At 35.4% G+C, this 21992-nt stretch overlaps 2 protein-coding genes across 3 annotated transcripts in view; one reads left to right on the forward strand and one right to left on the reverse strand.

Moving 5' to 3' along the window:
* Positions 1-21992, reverse strand: part of LOC132133729 (mitochondrial inner membrane protease subunit 2-like) — a 69441-nt gene that overhangs the window by 7591 nt on the left and 39858 nt on the right. The gene's annotated exons all lie outside the window — the stretch shown is intronic.
* LOC132133622 (leucine-rich repeat neuronal protein 3-like) lies at positions 1405-4353 on the forward strand. The gene has a single exon (XM_059546510.1). It carries the CDS (start codon positions 1862-1864, stop codon positions 3875-3877), a length of 2016 nt encoding a protein of 671 aa, XP_059402493.1. The 5' UTR covers positions 1405-1861; the 3' UTR covers positions 3878-4353.

A 21992-nucleotide genomic window follows, 5' to 3' on the forward strand; every position in this document is an offset into this window, starting at 1 on the left:
AAATACATCAGACAGTAAGCAGCTTCTGAAATAATTTTACAACCTCATAATTTGTACAGTCGTTGGAATAAATGGTGGTCTTTGCAAAACCCTGGCAAAAAGCAGACTACAGGACCAAACAGATGGCTATGCAAGGAGAAAGGAGAAAAAAATGCTTCCACCTGCTTGTGTTGACTCTGCGCCATAGTCGGACTAACATAAGTACACTGTTCTACAGGAGTTCTTTTGCAAACCTGCTCCTAGTGATACTGACAGCTTCATCTAGCACAGGCAGGCGGCTTTATGCCTTCTGTCCTCAAGGTTGCAAGCCAACCATAATTTCAACATATGGACTTCGATGTAGCAAATTTACACTGAGATTTTGTGTAAGCATCCACATTTTTATATTTATATTAGGGCTATCAATTAATATCATTAAGCATAAACCTTATCACAAACCTCACAGTGCACAGCAAATCCATTTTGTAACCGAGTAATCAATCTGTCCAAGACAGACTTAGAGAGCTGTATTTATAAGACGGCCCATCAATTTGATTAAAAACTGATTTATATTAAATGCAATTGAAAACACAGACCACATCAGATTTTGTCACTATATAAAAGGTTAAAGAGCAAGTTAATGAATGAGGGATAACAATCGCTCATGCCACTGCAATTGCACAAACAAATATTTAATGCAAGAGAGCTGTTCACAGTGTTATGCATTCAAATATAGTTTTAGTCAACCATACAACAGATACAAAGCACAGAGTCTGAGTTAAGAGACACATTTTAAAACGTCTTAATTAACTTACTGTGCCCATGGGCAGCTGCCACTGAGAGACAAAATGCAGTGGTTACTGCTGAGCCTTTTGGGATAGCACTTCATTGTGAAATAATTGCCCCTCTGTGCATTCAGCTGGCTTTAATGTCTATTTATGAGACAATAAAAACCAATATTAGCAATGCCCTTAGTATGCTTGAATAACAGATTTGAAAGAAATGCAAAACACAAATGAAATGTGTTAGGTATGACAAGAAATCACAGTTGTTAAATTGGCTTTCATATAAATGTGGTTAAAGTAAATTATTATATCCCCAGCGCATCATAGAGTAGAAATGAAAGCATGTTACAACAGATTTAAGTGTCTGGCCAGTCAGTCGCCAAATAAAGCTCATTATCTCACAATTACAAAATGACTGAGCACTACTGATGCTCTAAACCCAGGCTAAGAATGGTTGTGATGTATGTAAATTTTCTTTACACCTGCCCTCATGCACATAAAAGCTTTTTGACATTTAAATATATAATGCTAGAGCAGTCCCAGTGGTCACACGATAGATGTGGGAAGGTTAGGTATATCAGGTTAAACCATCAATAATGTATTATTTGATGACATGAAAAAGTAATAATACTTTCACAAATATGGCCTTAATATATTGTCATGCTCCGAAATGCCAATGTGGCTCTTCTTGAGGCTAATGTGACACCGTATTCATTACCTCTCTCCTGTCTCATATTTTCCACAGAAGGGAAGGACGAGTGTGACTGACTGAACATAATAACGATGGCAGACAAGTGGTCCGTCCCCCACAGGAACCTGAGCTCACCCTGCAAATTTCCACTTTCCCTGCTTCTATTCCTTTAAGGATACTCTGACCTTCACATATTCAGCCTGAATGACAACCCAAAGCAGGGCAAATTGAAAGGTTGCTACTCTCTGCCAAGGACGACAACAGGCGAAGTTGCTGCTTTGGGGTACTTGACATCAGCAGAAATACACCCTGTTGTCATAGCAAATGATTTGGTGTTTTCGAATTTAACGCCTCTAACACCAGACCCCATAAGGACCAATTACAAGCTGAAGAAAGGAGGACCAAGATGAAAGATTTGTTTGCAGTCTGTTTGCTGGCAGGACTTGCGCTGACTAACTCAGTTCAGGCCTCCGACTGGAGGGCTGTGTGCCTCAAACTGTGCAAATGTGAAATTCGACCCTGGTTCTCTCCCTCGTCCATGTATAATGCGGCTCCAACTGTGGATTGTAATGATCTAGGACTTCTGTCTCTGCCTGAGAGGCTGCCCTCAGACACACAAGTACTTCTATCACAGGCCAACAGCATCGCAAAGATTGAGAGTCCCTTGAACTATCTGGTAAACTTAACAGAGGTGGACCTATCTCGAAACAACATATCCTCATTGAGTGATGTCTATCTAGGTCACCTTCCACAACTTCTGTCTTTGCATCTAGAGGAGAACTGGCTAAGCAGCCTTCATGATAACTGCTTTGAAAACTTCCCAAACTTACAGGAGCTCTATGTTAACCATAACCTTCTCTCCTTGATCAGTGCAGAGGCTTTCCGAGGGCTTAACAAGCTCTTGAGGCTCCATCTTAATTCGAACCAGCTGAGGGCCATAAGAACAGAGTGGTTCCAGGATCTTTTCCAGCTGGAAATCTTGATGATAGGAGAGAATCCAATCACCAGAATACAAGACATGAATTTCAAGCCCCTAATCAATCTCCGCAGTCTTGTGCTAACCAGAATGAACCTTACTGAAATCCCTGACAGTGCCCTGTTTGGACTTGATAAGCTGGAAAGCGTGTCATTCTATGATAATATGTTCCCAAAAGTACCTCAAGCTGCTCTCAGACAAGTCCGGAACCTCAAGTTTCTGGACCTTAACAAGAATCCCATAGAGAGGATCCAAAGGGGTGACTTTGTGGACATGATCCATTTGAAAGAACTTGGTATTAACAGCATGCCGGAGTTAGTTTCCATCGACAGTTTTGCTGTGCACAACCTACCAGAGCTGACCAAAATCGAAGCAACGAACAACCCCCGACTTTCCTTCATCCATCCGAATGCATTCTCCAAACTCCCCAGGCTTGAGTCCTTAATGTTGAATAGCAATGCACTCCGGGCACTTCATCATGTCATGGTGGAATCCTTGCCTCACCTTCAGGAGGTGAGCATGCACTCCAACCCCATTTACTGTGACTGTGTCATCCGCTGGATCAATATGAACAAGACCAAGGTTCGCTTCATGGATCCGGATGCCCTCTTATGTGCAGGGCCCTCAGAATTTGAAGGTCGTCTTGTCAGGCATGTGCACTTCCGTGAAATGGCGGATATCTGCCTACCACTAATATCTCCGGAAAGCCTTCCTGATCAGGTCAATATGGGTGCTGGGAATTCAGTCTCTCTACACTGCAGGGCATTTGGCGATCCTGAACCTGAGATCTACTGGGTCACACCTTCAGGCGAGAAGATCTTACCTCAGATGTTTACCAAGAAGTATCACCTGCATCCTGAGGGAACGTTTGATATTAACGGTATCACAGAGAACGAGGCTGGGCAGTACACCTGTGTGGCCCACAATCTCATAGGTGCAGACATGAGATCTGTCTCAGTTGTAGTAAATGGTTACTACCCACTGCCGGTAAATGAATCCTTGCAAATCCAAGTCAAAGGGATTGAGCCACATTTGGTGAGGATTTCTTGGGTGCAACCCAAGGGCAGTCTTGTGTCGAATATTAAGTGGTCAACAACATCACAGCAGCCCTCCTTGCAGTTCACCGCCCATGTGTTGTCAGATGTAAAAACGTTCAACCTCACACACTTGCAGCCACTGATGCAGTACGAGGTGTGTGTGCAAATTACGGACCTGCAAAGTAGATATTTGAAAAACTGCATAAATGTCAGCACCACTGAGGTTTCAATAGGAAAAACCGATGATGGTATCAGGGACGGATTGATAATTGGCATCATTGCGCTGCTCCTGATCGTGTCCGCAGTATTCTGTTCGTTCATTTGCATGTTATGGAGGAGTGATCACCTTTACAGGAAATTACGAAATCAGCAGTCCACACTATTACCCTCACACATTAAACCAATATGAGGGTCAAGGGCTAAAGTAAGTGATGCAGAAACTCCATTTGAGAGAAGAACAACAGTTTGTGATGCAGTGGACACTGGACTGTGTCTCTAATAACTCTCTCAATCTTATACCGACTCACACCTTTGGATCATTATGAAATGGATTCTGTGTGGTTTGTGGTTCTTGCTAAATCTGACATTGATTGCCAAAAAGTCACTTATTGTTTAAATGTCACACTTCACTGGGAAGCATGAAGAGAATCGTTATTTCATGCAGGATTAAAGAACAGCACATGAAAGGTTGGGCCTGACTATTTACTAAGAGCGCAAAGCATCAGTGGGCGAGTCTTTTTATTGTGGGCTTGTAGCAACACTACTTGTGCTGTGTCATTGGTAAAATAAATAATGTCAAGTTTATGATGGACTACGCTTTGTAGAATAAATCATAACAGTAAAACCTGTACGACACTTTGTGATAAAATACATTTATACAGAAAATGACAACTTGTTTTCATTGCAAGTGTTTTACTCTTAAAATGCCTTCATTTGACTAATTACACTGTCAACTAAAAATATAAAAGACAAAAATATAAAAGATACAGATGAGATGCACAAGATGAAAAGAAAAATGTGAAGTCACGGTTTCATGAAGTAGATATGCGGTTGCATCATTAGCTTGAAAACCTTTTTAAAGTGGCAAAAAAAAAGAAGAAGTGTATTTTAACCAAAGTCTAAATATCAGATAAAAATAACCTTTTTTTATATATACAGAAACACAACAACAGAGGCTGCCCGAAAATTTTTATGTGCTAGGGGAATTGAAATAAGAGAAAACAGAGGAAAATGAGAAGGTGAAGTTTTACAGTGTGAAGGTGGGGTTTGGGGAAGAAAAAATTCACAGAACTCATTGACTTTAAGTCACATTATCTTCTCTTTCACTAAAAATCCAATAGGAATTCCAACGCTAAACTCCCACAGGTGATGAATTGCCGTCACAGAACAAATGATGTGGGGGATTTATCAGACTTGCATACTCATATATCACGGGGGTTTTAGTACCAAACAAAGGGACATTTGTCACCTACACAGGAGTTAAATTAATTCAATTCAAGCTTATTTTTATACAAATCGATGCAAAGTGACATGTGCCATAATATTTCTTTGTTATGTTAAATACAAAAATGATCAAAACCATTTGTAGACATTTTTACTATTATTAAGAATATTTTGAATATTTTAAGAAAATATTAAAATGATTTCAGACTGTACACATGCTCAAACTACAGTTAGAAGTGGATCTGACAACAACAATCCCTAGTCTACACTGCTCAAAACTTGCGTTTGAATCATCAAATCAATGGCAAATTCAATAAATATGAAAGCATACCTATAGGCTGAGTCAGCCTATATACACACTGTCTCCACGACAAGGCGGAAAAAAAGTTATACCTTCTTTCTTTGTGAGAACATTTGGACTGTGGGGGAGTGTTTAAACAAGGCGTTTAGAAGGGCGTGGACGAGTCTTAACTTTTATAAACAATATTTCTTTGGGTTTGAGACTTTAGTCTTTGCAAATTTAGGTATCTTATCTATTCACGAACAGCTTCTAACACACCAAAGAGAAAGGAAAACTTGATATTGCATCATATGACCCCTTTAAATAAAAATCTGACATAATTCAAATTAACTATACGAAAATTGCACTTGTCGATGTTGGGAAGATGTCAGAAAATTATGAGTTATGCCTGTGTCATGTAAGAACTTCAACTCATTAGTGCATTTTAGTCAAAGACAAGTTTATCATTAACTGTCCTCAAGTTAGATATTCAGACTTTCCAAGTTAAACTGAAAACAGCTTTAGCAAAGATGGATAAATGACCATATGAAGTGACAGTGGGTGATAGACAGTGCCTCCTGCAGACAAAAATCAAAAGAGGGCAACATGAGAATCAATCAACCATCAACTTTCATCAAAACAAGAACACTATAGACTAGCATTTGGCCCATCAAGAAAATCAATTCACTCTCCATTAATTTCCAACCACAAAACGTTGCTAGTAATATAAGGTATATGACACACCGTGTGTGTACAGGAAGAAGAATTTCCTCTTAATTAAGTGATGTGCTCAGCAACTGAAAAAATGAACAAATGGGCTAGTTCTTCAGGAACATAAGTTCAATTCATCTTGATTAATCTCGATTATCTTATCACAGTGTTTATGACCTTTTTTCCATATGGTCACGCTATGATCATGTGACTGAAAATAACTTTATTAATTGGCTAATACGGTGAACTTGATACATCAATTTCAAGCTCCACCTGGTTTGATTACTATGTATCTCCATTACAAGGCTTCTGATATGGGTTTGTGTCATAGCACATTGTGTCATTAACACCGACACCCAAAGACAATGAAAGTTAAAGCAATAGTTCAGCCATAAATGAACATTTTGTCATTACTTACTCGCCTTGATGTCACTTCCAAACCTTTATGACTATTTTTGTGGAACACAAACTAAACCATTTTGATGTTCCACTGACTTCCTCTTGACTTCCTCAGATGCAATTTTTATTTATTGTTTTAGTGACCTTTTAGCATTATTACAGTTTATTAAATGACACTTTAACACAAAACACTTTATTCCAATGAAACAACAGTACTAAATGGCCCAACAATTATCTATCTATCTATCTATCCATCCATCCGTCCAGAGCAAGAAAGAGAATACTTTAGAATATATAGAAATTATATACATAGAAGGGGCTGATGCATTCCAATATAAATATTACAATAAACAATAATATGCAATTATTTGATTAATTAATACAGTTACATTTCCATAAATAAATGTCTACATTAGACCTCAACATTTGACTTGGACTGTACAAGTCAGATTTAATCAGAAAGGATAGCAGACTGTGCCTCTTTGCAGGGCTGGAAACCCTGTGCTTAACTCTCCACTTTGATGGCACATTTTGTAATGAATGATTTACCTGGTTCTAATGACCCTGTAAGCCGACCCGTTCAAGCAGCACCATCGTTCTGAACGAGGTGATTACAGCAGTGAGCCATTGTGAGATGCCAAGATTAGAGAAAAAATGAGCACAGTTCAAGGGGAGGTTAGAGAAAGCCTAGCGACAAACAGCTACTGTATTAGTATTCATCCAAGCTAACAAGTTTTCTTGGCATAGGCAATGAACAGGTGTTTCATCTTTGTTTAATGACGATCGAAACCCCTTTTTATATAAAAAAACTTAATTAAACTACAAATGACTGTATGGGCCGTGTATCTAAAACCAGAACCTGTCAGCCAGAGCTCTTACCATGGCAAATGATATGTTTAGTGAATTATCAATACCTTCCTTACTGCCTTGATTTGCACAGTGAATCCCAGTTCATGTTACTGCATAAAAAGAGACATATTCCCTGATGTATTAGTATTTTGACAAAACACATCCAATGTCCTTTCACTCGTTGGCTTCACACATAGAGTCACTGACTGAATCATGCAGAGAGCCTTGAAAGCTGCAGGCAAGAGCCGATATGATTAATCTCTAGCATTAAAATGTTGATTTATATCAAAAAAGATTAACAGTGATTAGCAGTGTCATATCAGTTCCTTTAAAACAGATGGTAGTGTTTTTACCTTCACCTAAAGCTGCAGATGAGTGGAGGAGTTATTATCATTTTGTAAATGTTATTATAATTAGAATGTATAAAGTTGACAGATAAATGAACAAATGAATAAATCTGACAATTCGACTTAAAATTATTAAAGTGCATTTAAGTACTTTCAGTGTATTTACAGCATGTTACCTAAGTTTTAAGTTTTCTTTATTTCCAGTTATGAATTTTAGTGCTTAAACTTATTTCATTTAGTTAACAAGGGAATAGGGATGGGACGATAACCGGTTTTATTGATAACCGTGATAAAATGTGCTGAAGGTTAGTAATATCGTTTAAAAATGAATTATCATTAAAACCGTGTTTGATTATCGCGGTTTTAATAACTCACTATTAAATCATGTCCAGCCAGCAACAGTCTGACGCAAGCGCAGCGCACAATGTTTTTTTTGTTTTTTTTCGAGAAGGAATGGCGAAAGTCAGTGACTTTTCTATGCTTTTCTATGCTTCTACACTTTTCATTGTAAGGAAGGAAATGCCACAGAATTTAATCTTTCTTTAAATTAAGTGCATAGAGTTGCTTGTTTTATTAGTTGTTTGTTGATTATTAAATATAAAACTTGCTGAAATGTTTTCAGTGTGAGCATCAACTATTTTTGAACACTTTCATCTCGTTTCAACAAAACCGTGATAATATTGATAATCGTGATAATTTTAGTCACTATAATCGTGATATTAAATTTTCATACCGTCCCATCCCTACAAGGGAACAATTCAAATTTTCATTTAATTTCTAATTTTCAAGTTTTTCATCTAATAATTTATTTATTAGAAATGTTTTTAATTGTTTTAGTGTTTTTGTACATGCTAGTATTATAGTATATAAAAGAAAATCATTAATTTTAGTGAATTTACTGTAAATTGAGACCCATTTCAAACAATCGTAAATATGATCTTTCCAACTTAATTCAAATGCAACATTAGTTTTTTTTTCATGTAGAGAAAACATTGTTTGCATTGCTGTTTCCCATAAATCCTTTTCTATGAGCAGAAAGAAAAAAAATTTTTTTTACTTCATTTTTCTGATGTCCTTCAAAAATGAAAAGAAAAACGAGGACTGATATTAATGCACCCTATAACCACTTAAATTATTGATGACATATTAAGGGTCTGAAAAGTAAAGGCTTTCAACAAGAAGATTGAACAAACAATGGCTGATGGACATTGTTTAAATATTTGATGCTGGAATTTAAAACAACTATTACTGTGCAGAGCCATTAGCCAAACTCACCGCGTTTCAGTGATAGGATCCACCGCCTGACTGTGACTCAAGCTGCCAAACTCTCTGTAACCAAAGACCATTAGCCTTGACGGCAGACACAAGAAATAGACATTCGTAAATCATGCAAATCAACTTCATAATGTAAACCACGTCTCAGGTCATGTCTTCCAAGGTATCATAGTCATAACACAGATCTGCTTCATGCACCCCTTCACATAATAACACTATACATCACTCCACTTCCCAATAAAAACAAACTCACACTTCATTTTATGTGTGCTCATATTACAGAGTCGCTCCAATGTATGAACAGATCAGAAACGCTGTATGATTTAATGTGGGCAGATTTTTGCACTTTCATTTGGATGAGGATTTGTGAGCAGGCCTGTGTGATTTGATTGTATACGAAAAGGGCTGCGATGAAAAAGGCTGCGATTACACCGTGCAGCAACATTTTGAGCACAACAACTCTGAACAGAACAAACTCCATCATCTATGAACAAACTATAACAACAAAGGAGAACTGAGAGAATTTCAGGCTTAAAATCACACTGAGATACAGAGTGACAGATATGGCTGAGTAATTCTGTGCTTAAGCTATGATGAAGAGTTGATGTGTGGCATTGCTGATGTACAGATGGCTTAAGCCTTCATGTGTGAGTCCATCAGTGTGATAAAGGACTGACACCACGTGTTTGCATTGCTTTTTTTTTTTTTAAAGCACTTATACAATAATCAAGGACATCTACAAGGTGCAAGTCAAAGAAAAAAAAAGGGCTGCATGAGATAATATTCTTCATAAAAATATAATATGACAGTATCATGGTGTATGGAACAGTGATGGTATCAGCAATAATGCCATCGCATATCATGGTCCCAGATATTTCATTACACAAAATAGTATTTTGTGTATATGCCTCTAAATATCTCACTAAAGCACTAGTGAAAATGCTTCTGTTTTGCATTGAATTTAAAAAATGTAAAACAGAAGCATTATTATTATTATCAACAACAGCAACAATAATATAAAATGATGATGATGAAGATATGAATATTTGACTGACTGTAACTAATCGATAACTTTTTTGCAAATCATGTGTAATTAAAAAAAGTTGTTAAAATTGAATTTAAAAAATGAAAACGCAAAACTGAAGCATTAATAACAATAATAATAATAATCACCTGAATAAATATATTTAATATGTGAATGTTAAAATTATTGTAGGACATTGATCAATTAAGTGACTAATGAGTAAATGTTTTTCTATTAATTTCTTATACAAATGTGTAGTTTAAAAAGTGCATTTGAAAAATGCAAAACAGAAGTAATTATATTATTATTATTATTAACAACAACAATATAAAATGATGATGAAGATGTGAATATTGGATATACTGTATTCAATTACTTTTTGCAAATCATGTGTAGTTAAAAAAATAAATTTAAATAATAAAAAACAAAACAGAAGCACTAATAATAATAATAATAAAAATATTAATAATATAAAATAAATAAAAATATTTAAATATTTGATTTAAGGTCACCTAATTTCAAATAAATAAAATAAAAAAATAAAATAAAAAATAAAAAAACAGAAGCATTATTATTATTAATTGTGAATCCCAAATCAACTTTTGTAACACGCAGTATTTCTGATTTTATATAGTGGCCTGCAGAGTGCACAGTTAAGATATCCTGAGGTGTTATCCAATCCTTCTTGGGTTCAGTCCCCACCAATCACAAAACACAAGACTAGGACACTGTCAGGAGAGATTTGCAGGATAAAGTCAGTCTCTCTAGTCTCCAGGGCATCTAACGTCACCTGGGGCTAGGATGTTCCCAGAGCTGTAAGCCTGAACCCAGACAAAAATCAGCTTCAAAGAAAACTACACTAGGCTTAAACTAGGCAAGAACCCAGGAACACGAGTCTGTGAAGCTAAAGTTCCCAATGAAAGTTTCAGATTTGACAAGTGTTCAGAGCAGACATACTGAGAACACACAGACGTTACACAAGAGAACTCAAGCCAACTCCAATCTGGCTATAAATCTGGGCATTCATTTTACAATATGATTTGAGCAAATTAATTATTGATGGAAATATAAACGCTGTGTACAAGCACAAACTGTTCTTTCCTCTTTTTCTTCAGCAGTTTATGGTGACTGCAGGAACTGGAGGACATTACTATACTTTTAATATGAGAAACTAGGGAGCACATTTATAGATACATTAACATAATACATCCACCATCTACATTTTCACCAATCACCCAAGGCATCATGGGACGATGTCCCATTACCAAGAGCCATTTGCCTATTGACACAAAAACTTAATTATTCCAGTTGAAGCTGTTGAAGATGTTGAAGCTGTTGACAATTATAGCTGTCAAGGTGACCTCTAGAAGTCTGTTTCTAGAAGAGAAAAAAAAAAGCAGTTATACAGTGTTGGCACATTTTAGAAACACATCTTTTGTGTGGGTACAGATGTGCTCAAAGCAGTGCTGACCAATCCTAACTTGGCTATTAATGCCCTCCAGTTTTGGAGTTTTTTAAAAGCAAGTCTACGGAATATTGGTGTGTTCAGATAGTTTTAAATATTACTTTATGTAAAATATCCAAAGCATTGTCACTTATAGTAACACTAGGAGGAAAATGTAGAAAATGTTTTTAAATGTTTTTTTTTTCTCATTTCAGCTGACTGTGTGAAATGTTTGCTTCATAGTCTCCAGATTTAATTATGTAACTAAAAAAATTAATAGCTTCTTTCAAGAAAAACGGCACATAAAAATGCAATGTCACAATTCATTCCAAGGCTTCATAAGAATAAAGCCAGATCAAATTTGACCACTTTCTGAGCACATTTTACATACGCAGTAAATCACACTGTTCACGTAAATCTCCAGTTAATTCCTATGGGATGTTCTGCGAAGCTTTCCTGCATTAGCTAGAGAAACCAAGAAAAGCGAGGCTTTGAAAAAAGGTCAATTGGTTATAAATTCACAATTCTAGGAAATTACAAAAACATTACATTAAGAAAGGAAATTGGGTCCTTTTTGACTCCATGTCGACATGCATTTGAAATCAATAAGCATCACAGACCTTTGACTTTCAAGCCATCAATCAAGTTTGACTTCAAACAGAATGATTAAGATATTAAAAGAGCCACAAACCTAAAGATAGGTATGTGCTGTAGGAACATTAAACTAATAATAACACACTACAACACATTGAATTTTGGATTCAATTGTAGAAATTCTGCAGAGCTTTTATTTGAGTCTCCTCCAGACACCCACAAAATCTCTCGTACACATATACGATTGCTTTCACAGGTAGCCCACTTGTTTATATATATAGACATTTATGTACCTCCCTATAGAGTATGTCTGAACTGGACTTCTTCTCTCACATAAATCCCTCGTAAGCATTAGAAGAACACACTTATCTACTGTTCTCAGACATGAACTTACATTCAAACATGAAATGAAAAGAGAAAGGCACTTATCTCCCAGAAAACAAGACACGGTGTGGACAGGAACCCTTGTAAACAGTCTTAGAAGAAACCTGTCTGAATGCAAATGCAGAACTCCTGATTAATTGGTTGACTGATGCGTATTTGCAGTAGTAGGACTCCGCAGTCAACTGACAAATAAAGCACTTTAGATTCTCATTAAGTGAAATGTAATATTTATGCAGCAGATTTGAGGTCAACTGTTCAAAAAACATTCCAGGCAAAGTCCCAGTTAAACTGCATCTGCGCTAGGACTGCAACAACTAAACAGGAAAAAAACGCTAATGAAAATAATAAAAAAACAATTCTATTATTGATTAGTCATGTGCGATAAACTGAGAAAAAAGTCAGTTGGGAGATACAAACTCAAAATTGTGATCTATAAACTCAGAATTGTGATAATAAAGTCAGAATTGTAATAAACAATTCTTAAAGAACTGTACACAACAATTGTTATATATACAATTTCGAGTATAAGAAAGTCTGAATTGTGAGATATAGAGTAATGTCAGAATTATGTTTAAAACTCACAACCTTGAGGGAAAAAAGTCTGAATTGCTAGATGTAAACTAAAAATTCTGTGATACTTATAAGTAAAAAAAAAAATGGTGAGATGTCAACTCAAATATTGTTATACAGAATATAAACTCAGAATTACGAGAAATAAGTCCGAATTGTATGTTAAAATTTTAAATTAGGAAATGTTTACTCAAAATTGTGAGGCATAAACTTGGAGTTGTGAGAAATAAAGTGAGAATTGTGTGTTATAGACTTACAATTCTGAGAAAATCTGAATTGTGAGATATAAAAGCGTAATTTTGAGAAATAGTTAGAATTGTTTCAAAGTACTGAGAAAAGAAATCGAAAAAAATGAACTCAAAATTAAGAGCTATAAACCGTGAATTTGAGGAAATAAAGTCAGAATTGTTTTAAATGTACAAATCTGAGAATGTCTGAGCTGTGATATATAAACTCGTAATTTTAAAGTCAGAAGTGTTTGTGTAAAACTCACAATCTTGCATTAAAAAAAAAAGTCAGAATCGCAAGATGTAAATTCAAAGAGTGATGTACGGTAATTGGAAAAATGGTCCAAAAGTGACAGTAATGTTGCTATACTTTGGAAGGCAATTGTTGCTTTATAATGTCAATTATTAAATATTATGTTTGTATTTAATTCCTGTTTTGCAAATATAAATACAGAAAACAATGTTGACAGAAATGCACTTACAATGCTAGTCCCACAACGGCTAACCCACAGACTTCCATCATAAATACATTACCATCAAAACATTTTTTTTCCTCCAGAAAAGAGTACAACTGTACTACTACAAGTCGTTAGCTCTACAGCACATCTTCACATGAGCGAAGGGCTATAAACCTGAGCGCATCATTTATTAAAAGCTTCATAAATGTGACATGAAAGCTTCATGATTTATTTGCAAAACAAAAGTCGCGCTACATAGAAAGGATGATTTGATTCAGTGTCTTTCGATCACTGGTGACAGCAGGAAAAAACATGGCGAGTGACACGACTCATCATTGTGTTTGAGTCCTATGCTAAAGCTCTCTGGCTGGTGTCAGTGCCTCCAGACTGTGGCTGTTCTTTCAGACCGTTGAAAGATGTTTCACCTGCTTTGCTCTCTGTCCGACTTTTAAAGCCTTCCGTCTGGCGCTTATCTTTCCCCTGCCATGCTAAGTCATTTTCTGTCAATCCTTTCATCCATCTTCTAGTGCTCCCTGCATCCCAGCAGCTGAGCTGAGAACATGGCACACGGCCCAACGCTGAGCGTGAGCGCAGTGTTGCTTCAGAGATACTCGGGTTCTGTACTGAAATCCTCCCCAGCCTTTGCATTACTGCTTTCTCCTCAAGAGAGAGGAAAGATGGTGAATGAGAGAGGTGATGGATATGGAGCAGAGACAGGAGGCTTTTTTGCAAGAGAAGTGGGCAGAATTGACTCATAGGCTATAAACTGGTGTGGAATATTGGTTAAAAGATGAGTCAAAAGACTGTAGGTTCAAAAGTGGCCTTTGGGCAAGACTTTACAGACAACAATAACAACAAAATCAAAATAAATAAAAAAACATTCCTCACTGGTCTCACTGGTAGTGCATTTTTTTGCTAATAAAATAAATGTTTGTATTCGTGACCTTTTATCAAACTTGCTCCACTTCTGGGACTGCATTGATTCATAGTTTCCAGCTATGAACTAAATCCATCATACATCTTAGCTAATCTAAACTATAAACAATTGTAAAAAAAAAAAAAGAAAAAAAAAAAAGGAAAAAAAAATGTAATTGAAATTAATGAAAATTTAAAAATTAGATGAATAACTTAAAAAAAATAATAAATTAGAAATTGTTATTAGAAATGTCACCGTTGCAACAAAAATATTGTTTTTGCCAAGTTTAAGTTGAAGTTTTAAGCTGAAGTACTGAATTTACTAAAATTTTGCAAGAAAATAAAATAAAATAAACTTGAAAAATACAAATAATCTAGTTTAAAATATTAATAAATACTACAATAGTGTTTAAATACTAAAATAACACCGATCTGATTTTCAAGCCCATTTTTAATTCTGAAAATACATTTAATATTTATTCAGAAAATGTTTATATCTGAAAAAATCTGTCAGATTTATATATGCTTGCACTAGTGTAATAGTTTTCACAACTGGTGAAAGTATACCTGACATCCATAGTTCAGGTCACAAACTTTTTCAGCCCTCGGTTTTTCAGTGGAGTATGATTGATAACTATTGTCTGTCATATGGTTTAGGAGGGCATCATTTTGCTATTCAACTGGTATGAAAGCAAACTGGCCTCTTGTGAAAATGCACATCTATTTAAAACATATACAGCTTTTCTAAAAGCATTTTCCACAGGCCATTGTTACGTTTTACCTGTGAAACTGGAGTAACATGAATAAAACCATTTTCCTATGAGAGACCTGAACAAACTCTTAATAAAATATAAAATAGACCTAAATAGCTACAGATAACAGCCTCTGCTAAACGGCTAATTACTCCTACAGTTAATATTTCTAAATACTCACCTCATCTTCAAAAATTAGAAAAGCACTGAAAAATATATCAAAGAATTCAGGGCACTGCGCATGTTATTTCATATTCCCTTAAACAAATTCCTTGATGTTTTCCACAGAGAGCATCTTTTAGTTGAGTCGTGCTCATTCTTAGCATTTTTGACATCCAAGCTTAGTCTTGCATATCACGCAATGTTGTACTGTGACTACCGGCGTACCGCTTCATGACGGCCCTTCAAAGGAAATCTAAAATCACCAATGTGTGCAGCTGTGTTTTCAATGCACCTGTCAAGGGATCCACAGATGTTAGTGCTAAATTATGCTCTTCTGGTGCTTGACAGCATTTTGAATTCCGACAAAGCAATTAACTTAAAAGCCAAGTCAGTTATATGGAAATGCCAACTCAGTAGGATCCATTAAAAGCACACTTGCACGTCACCAAAAGCACAGCAAATTCTACTGCATCGAAACTTTGCAGACTTCCTCCACAAAACATGTACAACAACAATTTATGTGCCTCTTCTCTAAAAAATCTGCTGTGGCCTGAATACTGCATTCATACTTGAATCCATAATCTTTTCATTTAGCAGTGTTAATATTGTGCACCTTTTGCAGCAGAGATATAGGAAACACCAGGGATACTTTATAAAATAATAATAATAATAATAAAAAAAAAATAGCTCATTAGACACATTTACATTATTATACAGGGTAAATTATCTGAGCAGATCTTACAATTAAATAACTTATAATTGGGTTTCAGAAAAGCTGCAATAGTAAAATAATTATGAAATACAGATGCTTCATGAAAGTGCTGTTTATGTCAACCAATATGGTAATAAATAATTTCTATATCTTAAGGTATACAAATATACATTTAAACGTATGAAAACTTGCCCCAACCTTATATTTATAATACGCTTGTCCTGAGAACACAGTTCAACCTTTCGATCAAAATTTAATTTTATTGTACAGTTAACCCTTACTTTAACGTACATAAATGTGTTTATGTTCACTTGTTTTTCCAACAGATTAATCGATTTGCATTGAGACTATGTAAATAATTCGCACTTAGCACTGCATCAAAATAGTGACATTTAGCATGCTAACATTGGTTGCGAAATGTTAGCTGTAAGTGATTCAGTTGTGCTAATTGGAGTGTTTAAATTTACCGCATTTAATTTGGTTAGGTTTGTGCCACACAAAATATGAGTAATATTTAAAGTTCATTTAAATGAACAAGTTTATGAGATCCAAACTATCATACAAAGCTTAATGCTAATGAAGTCATTACACATATTTCTGTATAATCACTATATCGAACTATATACACATAAAATGCTTTTTTCATAAAAACCACAGGTGTGACAACCCAAACAATCCAAGACAAGGACGTGATGTACTATTTACGAACATCTATACCACCTAATCTGACTGAGCAGCAAGATCTCCCCGTCCTATTAGAAATCCTGCTCTCAGCTCAGTCCTTCTCTTCCTGGAGCCGGCCATCCTCTGGAGCCGCAGTTAAGATGATGAAAAGCAGAACGGAAAATGAAATCACTAATGAAAGATAAATAAAAAGATTTCTGCAGAGAAGAAAGATGCGGTCCAGGCCGGATCGTAAGACAACAGCGAGAAGAAGCTGTAGTTAAACTCTCTCTCTCTCCCTGGAGAAACAAATAGGAACTTCAATGAACCCCTGTGAGGGTCTTTTACTGGTACTGCACCAAGTGCACTGCGTCCCCTCAGCCAATGATTAAACCCACCAAGTGCTAGAGCAACAGTAAAGTTGGTCTCAGTTCAGCAGCGAGGGGCAACAGCACATCCTGAGAAACAGCGGAGGAAGACATATAAAAACACCACTTTGTGCTTCGCTAGAATAACTGATTTGAAACAATTCAAAAAAATTTTTATTATAAGGAACATTTCTGAACACGTCAGGTCTTCTGGAATGAGACGTTCATTAGCAGTAACCTGGAAGAGAGTGCGATTCTCTGTGAGTCATTAAAAACAAAAATGATTCAGAAATATCTCTGTACACAAAATGTAAATATGCATTGTTGTATAATCTACAATATATGGGCAAAACGATGTGGACATCACACTCATTAGACTGGGTCAGTTTGATTACTCTCTCAGCTAATGCTCTATATTACACAGGGAGATAATCAAGACTGATTATGTTTAGAAGTGGTTGTCCACATACTTTTGGCCATTGCTTATGAGTTTGAGGGAGTATTAGAAAACTTGTACATCTTTGCATTCAAGCGTGTATTTTTCTTTTGTTAATTGTTAAGTTCCATCTGTTCTTTTGCAGCTCGTACAGCTTTCTATTTTTAAATAGAAAATAAATACTGCATTAAACGTTCCCAGATCGCCTACATTCCTAAAGACTTGAAGCTCCCATCCAAAATAATTTAGCATGGTGATTTTAAACAGACTGATTCAGGTGCTCTTCCATATTCACATTCAAAGAAACTAAATCCATATGCTGATGAACACATACAACAATGATGCATTTAAGATCCAAATCTGATTACATTTAAGATAAGAAATTCTGTAAAATCTAAACTTTATTAACATCACACAAGCAAGAGCCATGTTGAAATGAACTTACTTTGATATTGTTTTTTTTTTCAACATAAAAAATAGATATTTACAGATAAAATAACTTAATGAATTGTTTGTAATGTATGTATAATGAATAGTTTTTTTTCCAAAACTTAAAAAGATAATTAAGTTTTTAAATAACAAATTCATTATCTAATGAAAAATAAGGACAGCAGCTAAAAAAAACATGAGAATACATTTGCATCCATGCAAACAACTTTTGCAATATATAATAACTTAAACAACAATAAATAAAACAATAAAACTAATAAAATAAATAGATAAAAATAGTAGTAAATAATAATAGTAGCTGTTGCTGACAACAACAACAACAATAATTATAATGCATAATGTTTTTATTTTGTAGTATAATGTTCATTTATTATAGTGCCAAAAATCTGAAATTAAACAATGAAAAATTATTAAAAGTTGAATGAAAGTATGATATTGCTTCTATAAACAATACAAAACTTTCAAAGTAAGTGACAGTTTAGCAAATTTGGCCAGATGATTCAAATATTTTTTTCTGTGCCAAAGAAAACAATTCCAATTGGAATACTGCTTGACCAATCAAATTCAAGGACTGTTTTACATACTTAATATTAAATTCCTTAAATCTTTCAAGATAACTGTAAATGAGTCTTTTAGTCCACAGCCGTAACACCGGCTGACTGACATGCGAGCAAAGATTGTAATCTTATATCTCTAATGACAATCAAACGTCCTTCCATCTTCTTCTCAGATAAACATCTCGATCGATCGCAGCTCATGCTGAGGTGAACACTCAAGTAAGGGCATCGAAGAGTCATCAGCCCATGCTTCAGAAATGATGTGGATAACACCGTTACATGCACGCACACACACACACACACACGCGCGCGCGCCCTCATTCCTATATCATGTTGTGCTCTGATTAATTCATTCTTGCACATGACTCTAAGGGCCACCCGATCCTCGGTAACGCCGTAGTGAGCTTTCCGATTTATTATTCGGCTTCAAAATACTTGTACTCCTGAGGCATCTTGAGAAATAAGTCACATGACTCACATCAACTACACAAATTTAATTAGACAGTTCACAAAGCCTGGTGAGCCTTCTGCTTTCGCACACCGTCCGGCTCCATCGGAGAACATGACAACAGACTATTTTTAACTTTTCAAGACAACAGCTGTGTTACTGAGGGACTCATTAAACACTGTATGCTCTATTAAAACAAAGCTGAGTAGGCTTTCAGTGTTTAAAAAAAATCATCACGAACTATCTGGCAACATAATTAAAGTCTTTTGCCGGAGCTATGTTCACTAAACAGTTACATATATTATTTATTTCTTATAAACATAAGCAGAACATATGCATTCTGTTGTAATTAGCTAGTGGTGCTGCTTAACACTTAACAATTGTGTGCTATGTTTCATAAATGAGTCATTCAATAAACTCAACCAATCAGTTCATTGCACACTCAAAATAATGATTTAGTTCAGATTTCCGCAATCTTTTAACACATGCTTTCTACAGCAGATGTAGCCTACACACAAGCTGCCATCACACACTTTACCTTACAGTAATTCAGTCTATCAGTATTTAGTACAAATAAGAACTCATCCAAACATCAAGACTGACAGCATCTGAAGACGTACCTTGAGAGCTTTCTTTAAAGTGAAACAAGTTTATATTTGCCTGATTAGAGTTGTGGAGAGGTTCCTAAGCCCTTATTGTGGCCTTTAAAAAGCTGACGTTTCAGCCTGTCTCTAGGAAATAGAGGCTGCCTTAACGTTTGGCCCGATTTCTCAGTGGGATTAATTACAGCCTAAGGTCTGTTAGACCCAGCGTAATCTGTCCTGGCTCAGGGTAAATACTTCATCTAAAACTGCATCACACATATACGCATCTTCACCCTGAAGTGGTGAGCAAATTGAAATAAATTGGGGATTTTTCATTTTGCTTGGCACTGAAAACCATCCTGTAGCCAATGCCGGCTCTTTGTCAGTGCAATTCAATACGTTAATGACGGCCGTCGTCCATTCGCACGGATTGCATAGTAAACGAGAGTTAGAAGATTGCAAATGCATACGAGGTTCATTCAGTGTTCTTGAATATATATATATATATATGTGGTTTTTCACAAGATTTTTCATATTTCATTTTTCGAGTTTTCATGGTTTGGATCGTTAACAAGGCTGGTGAAAAATGCTGTTTTCAGCTGATTTGTGAAAAAACTTCACTAAACATTGTTCGTTGCACATCTCCAATACAAATATTGTAAAATGTAAAAAGCCTCATCTTTTAAATTACTTATTTACTTTTTTAGTTGCTCCAGAAAAAATAACCTAAACCAGCAATATTTCCAAATAAATGTATTTCAAACTAAAATAGGAGTCAAATCGAGAGCTTGTGAATAGGAAACAAACAAACCAAATTAAATTGAGAGTTTGGGATTTGAAACTGAATCTAATCTCATTTAAACTGGAATCAGAACTGAATCAGAATCGGAATTTCATTTAATCAAATTGAAAGCAGACTAGATTCAAGGGCTTGTGAAGTGAAATGAAATCTAACTGAATGAGATAAATATATATATTTTTAAATTAAAATTTTAGTTTACAGCATTAGTTGAGATATATTTTTCAATTTCCTCAAAAAAAAAAATCTAAATCAAAAGCTCTTGAATTAAAATATAAATCAACTTGAAATCATAATCAGAACTGAACTGAAAGCTTTTGAATCATAATCAAGTCAAAACAACCTGAACTAAATTTAAACCAAGAGCTTGTAAATGAGAATTAAAATGAATCAAATTGGAATCAAAATCAGAATTATACTGAGAGCATGATAATCGGTAGCGAATACGATTGAAATCAGAACTGAATTGAGAGCTTGTGAATCAGAATAATGTCTTACTGAAATCAGAATCAGAATTGAATCAGAATACTTGAGACTCAGAATCAAAACAAATCACATTGGAATCAGAATCAGAACTGAATTGAGAACTTGAGAATCAGATTGAAATCTAATTTAAATCATCAGAATTGAATTAAGAGCTTGTGAATAAGAATCAATTTCGAATTCAAATAGAAATCTAAATCAAACCAAGAACATGTGAAATGTAATTGAATCAAATTGTGAAAATCTGTAATATCAATACACAATCCAACTATTTATCACTGTGTGGTTCCAAAAAACATCTAATGTGAAACCTATGCAACATCTGACTGTCCTTGAGGTAAATCATTTAAAATGAGAACATCCAGAAACCCGACAACAACAAGTCAACTGATCCCTCTGAGGAACAGGCCAGTGTTCACCCACGTCAGAAAAATATGAACAGACACGTCGACCAATCAGCTTGATGAGGTGAAACGAGAGGCGCCACGAGACCAACAAAGTCATCACCTCCATGAAAGACGAGTCATTTACAAGAACGAACATCAGTCACTGTAATGTGTGGGCAAGCTGGGCTGCAGTGTAATGTCAGAGTGATGTCTGACTTCTGGGGGAAAGCCACATTGGCTGTGACAGAGCTCACATTGGAAATGACATTGTGTGTTAGTCCATCAGAACGCCGGAGGATGTCGAGCTGACAGTCTCAGTGCCTCTGCGGCTTCACCTGCTATCACTTAGATCAGTTTTGACAAAACTCCTTTGCTATTATGCACAGTAGCCACACAGTGTTTTGATGCAATTCCAGAAATATAGAATCTATACACTTGATATTTTTAGATATTGATAAGATAAATTAAATAAATTACATTTTAAGACAATATTTATTACAATAATAATTTCTAAATAATACTGTATTTTTTTTGTTAAAGTAATTGCAGCTTTGGTGACTTTTTTCAAAAACATTGAAAAAATCTTATTGACTCAAAACCTCAGTATATACAATACAGTATATATATTTTCAATATGAATTAAAATATACACTGATCTGAACTTTTGGAATTGAAAGGATCATGAAAAAAACAAGACTGCATAAGACTGACCACAAGCAAAAAACAAGCTATATGACAATTGCGCGGGGGGGAAAAAAAGACAATAAAAGACCAGACTGGGCATAGCATTGCAAATGCTAAAAA

The sequence above is a fragment of the Carassius carassius genome, chromosome 50 (genome assembly GCF_963082965.1).
Source record: "Carassius carassius chromosome 50, fCarCar2.1, whole genome shotgun sequence".
NCBI lineage: Eukaryota > Metazoa > Chordata > Actinopteri > Cypriniformes > Cyprinidae > Carassius > Carassius carassius.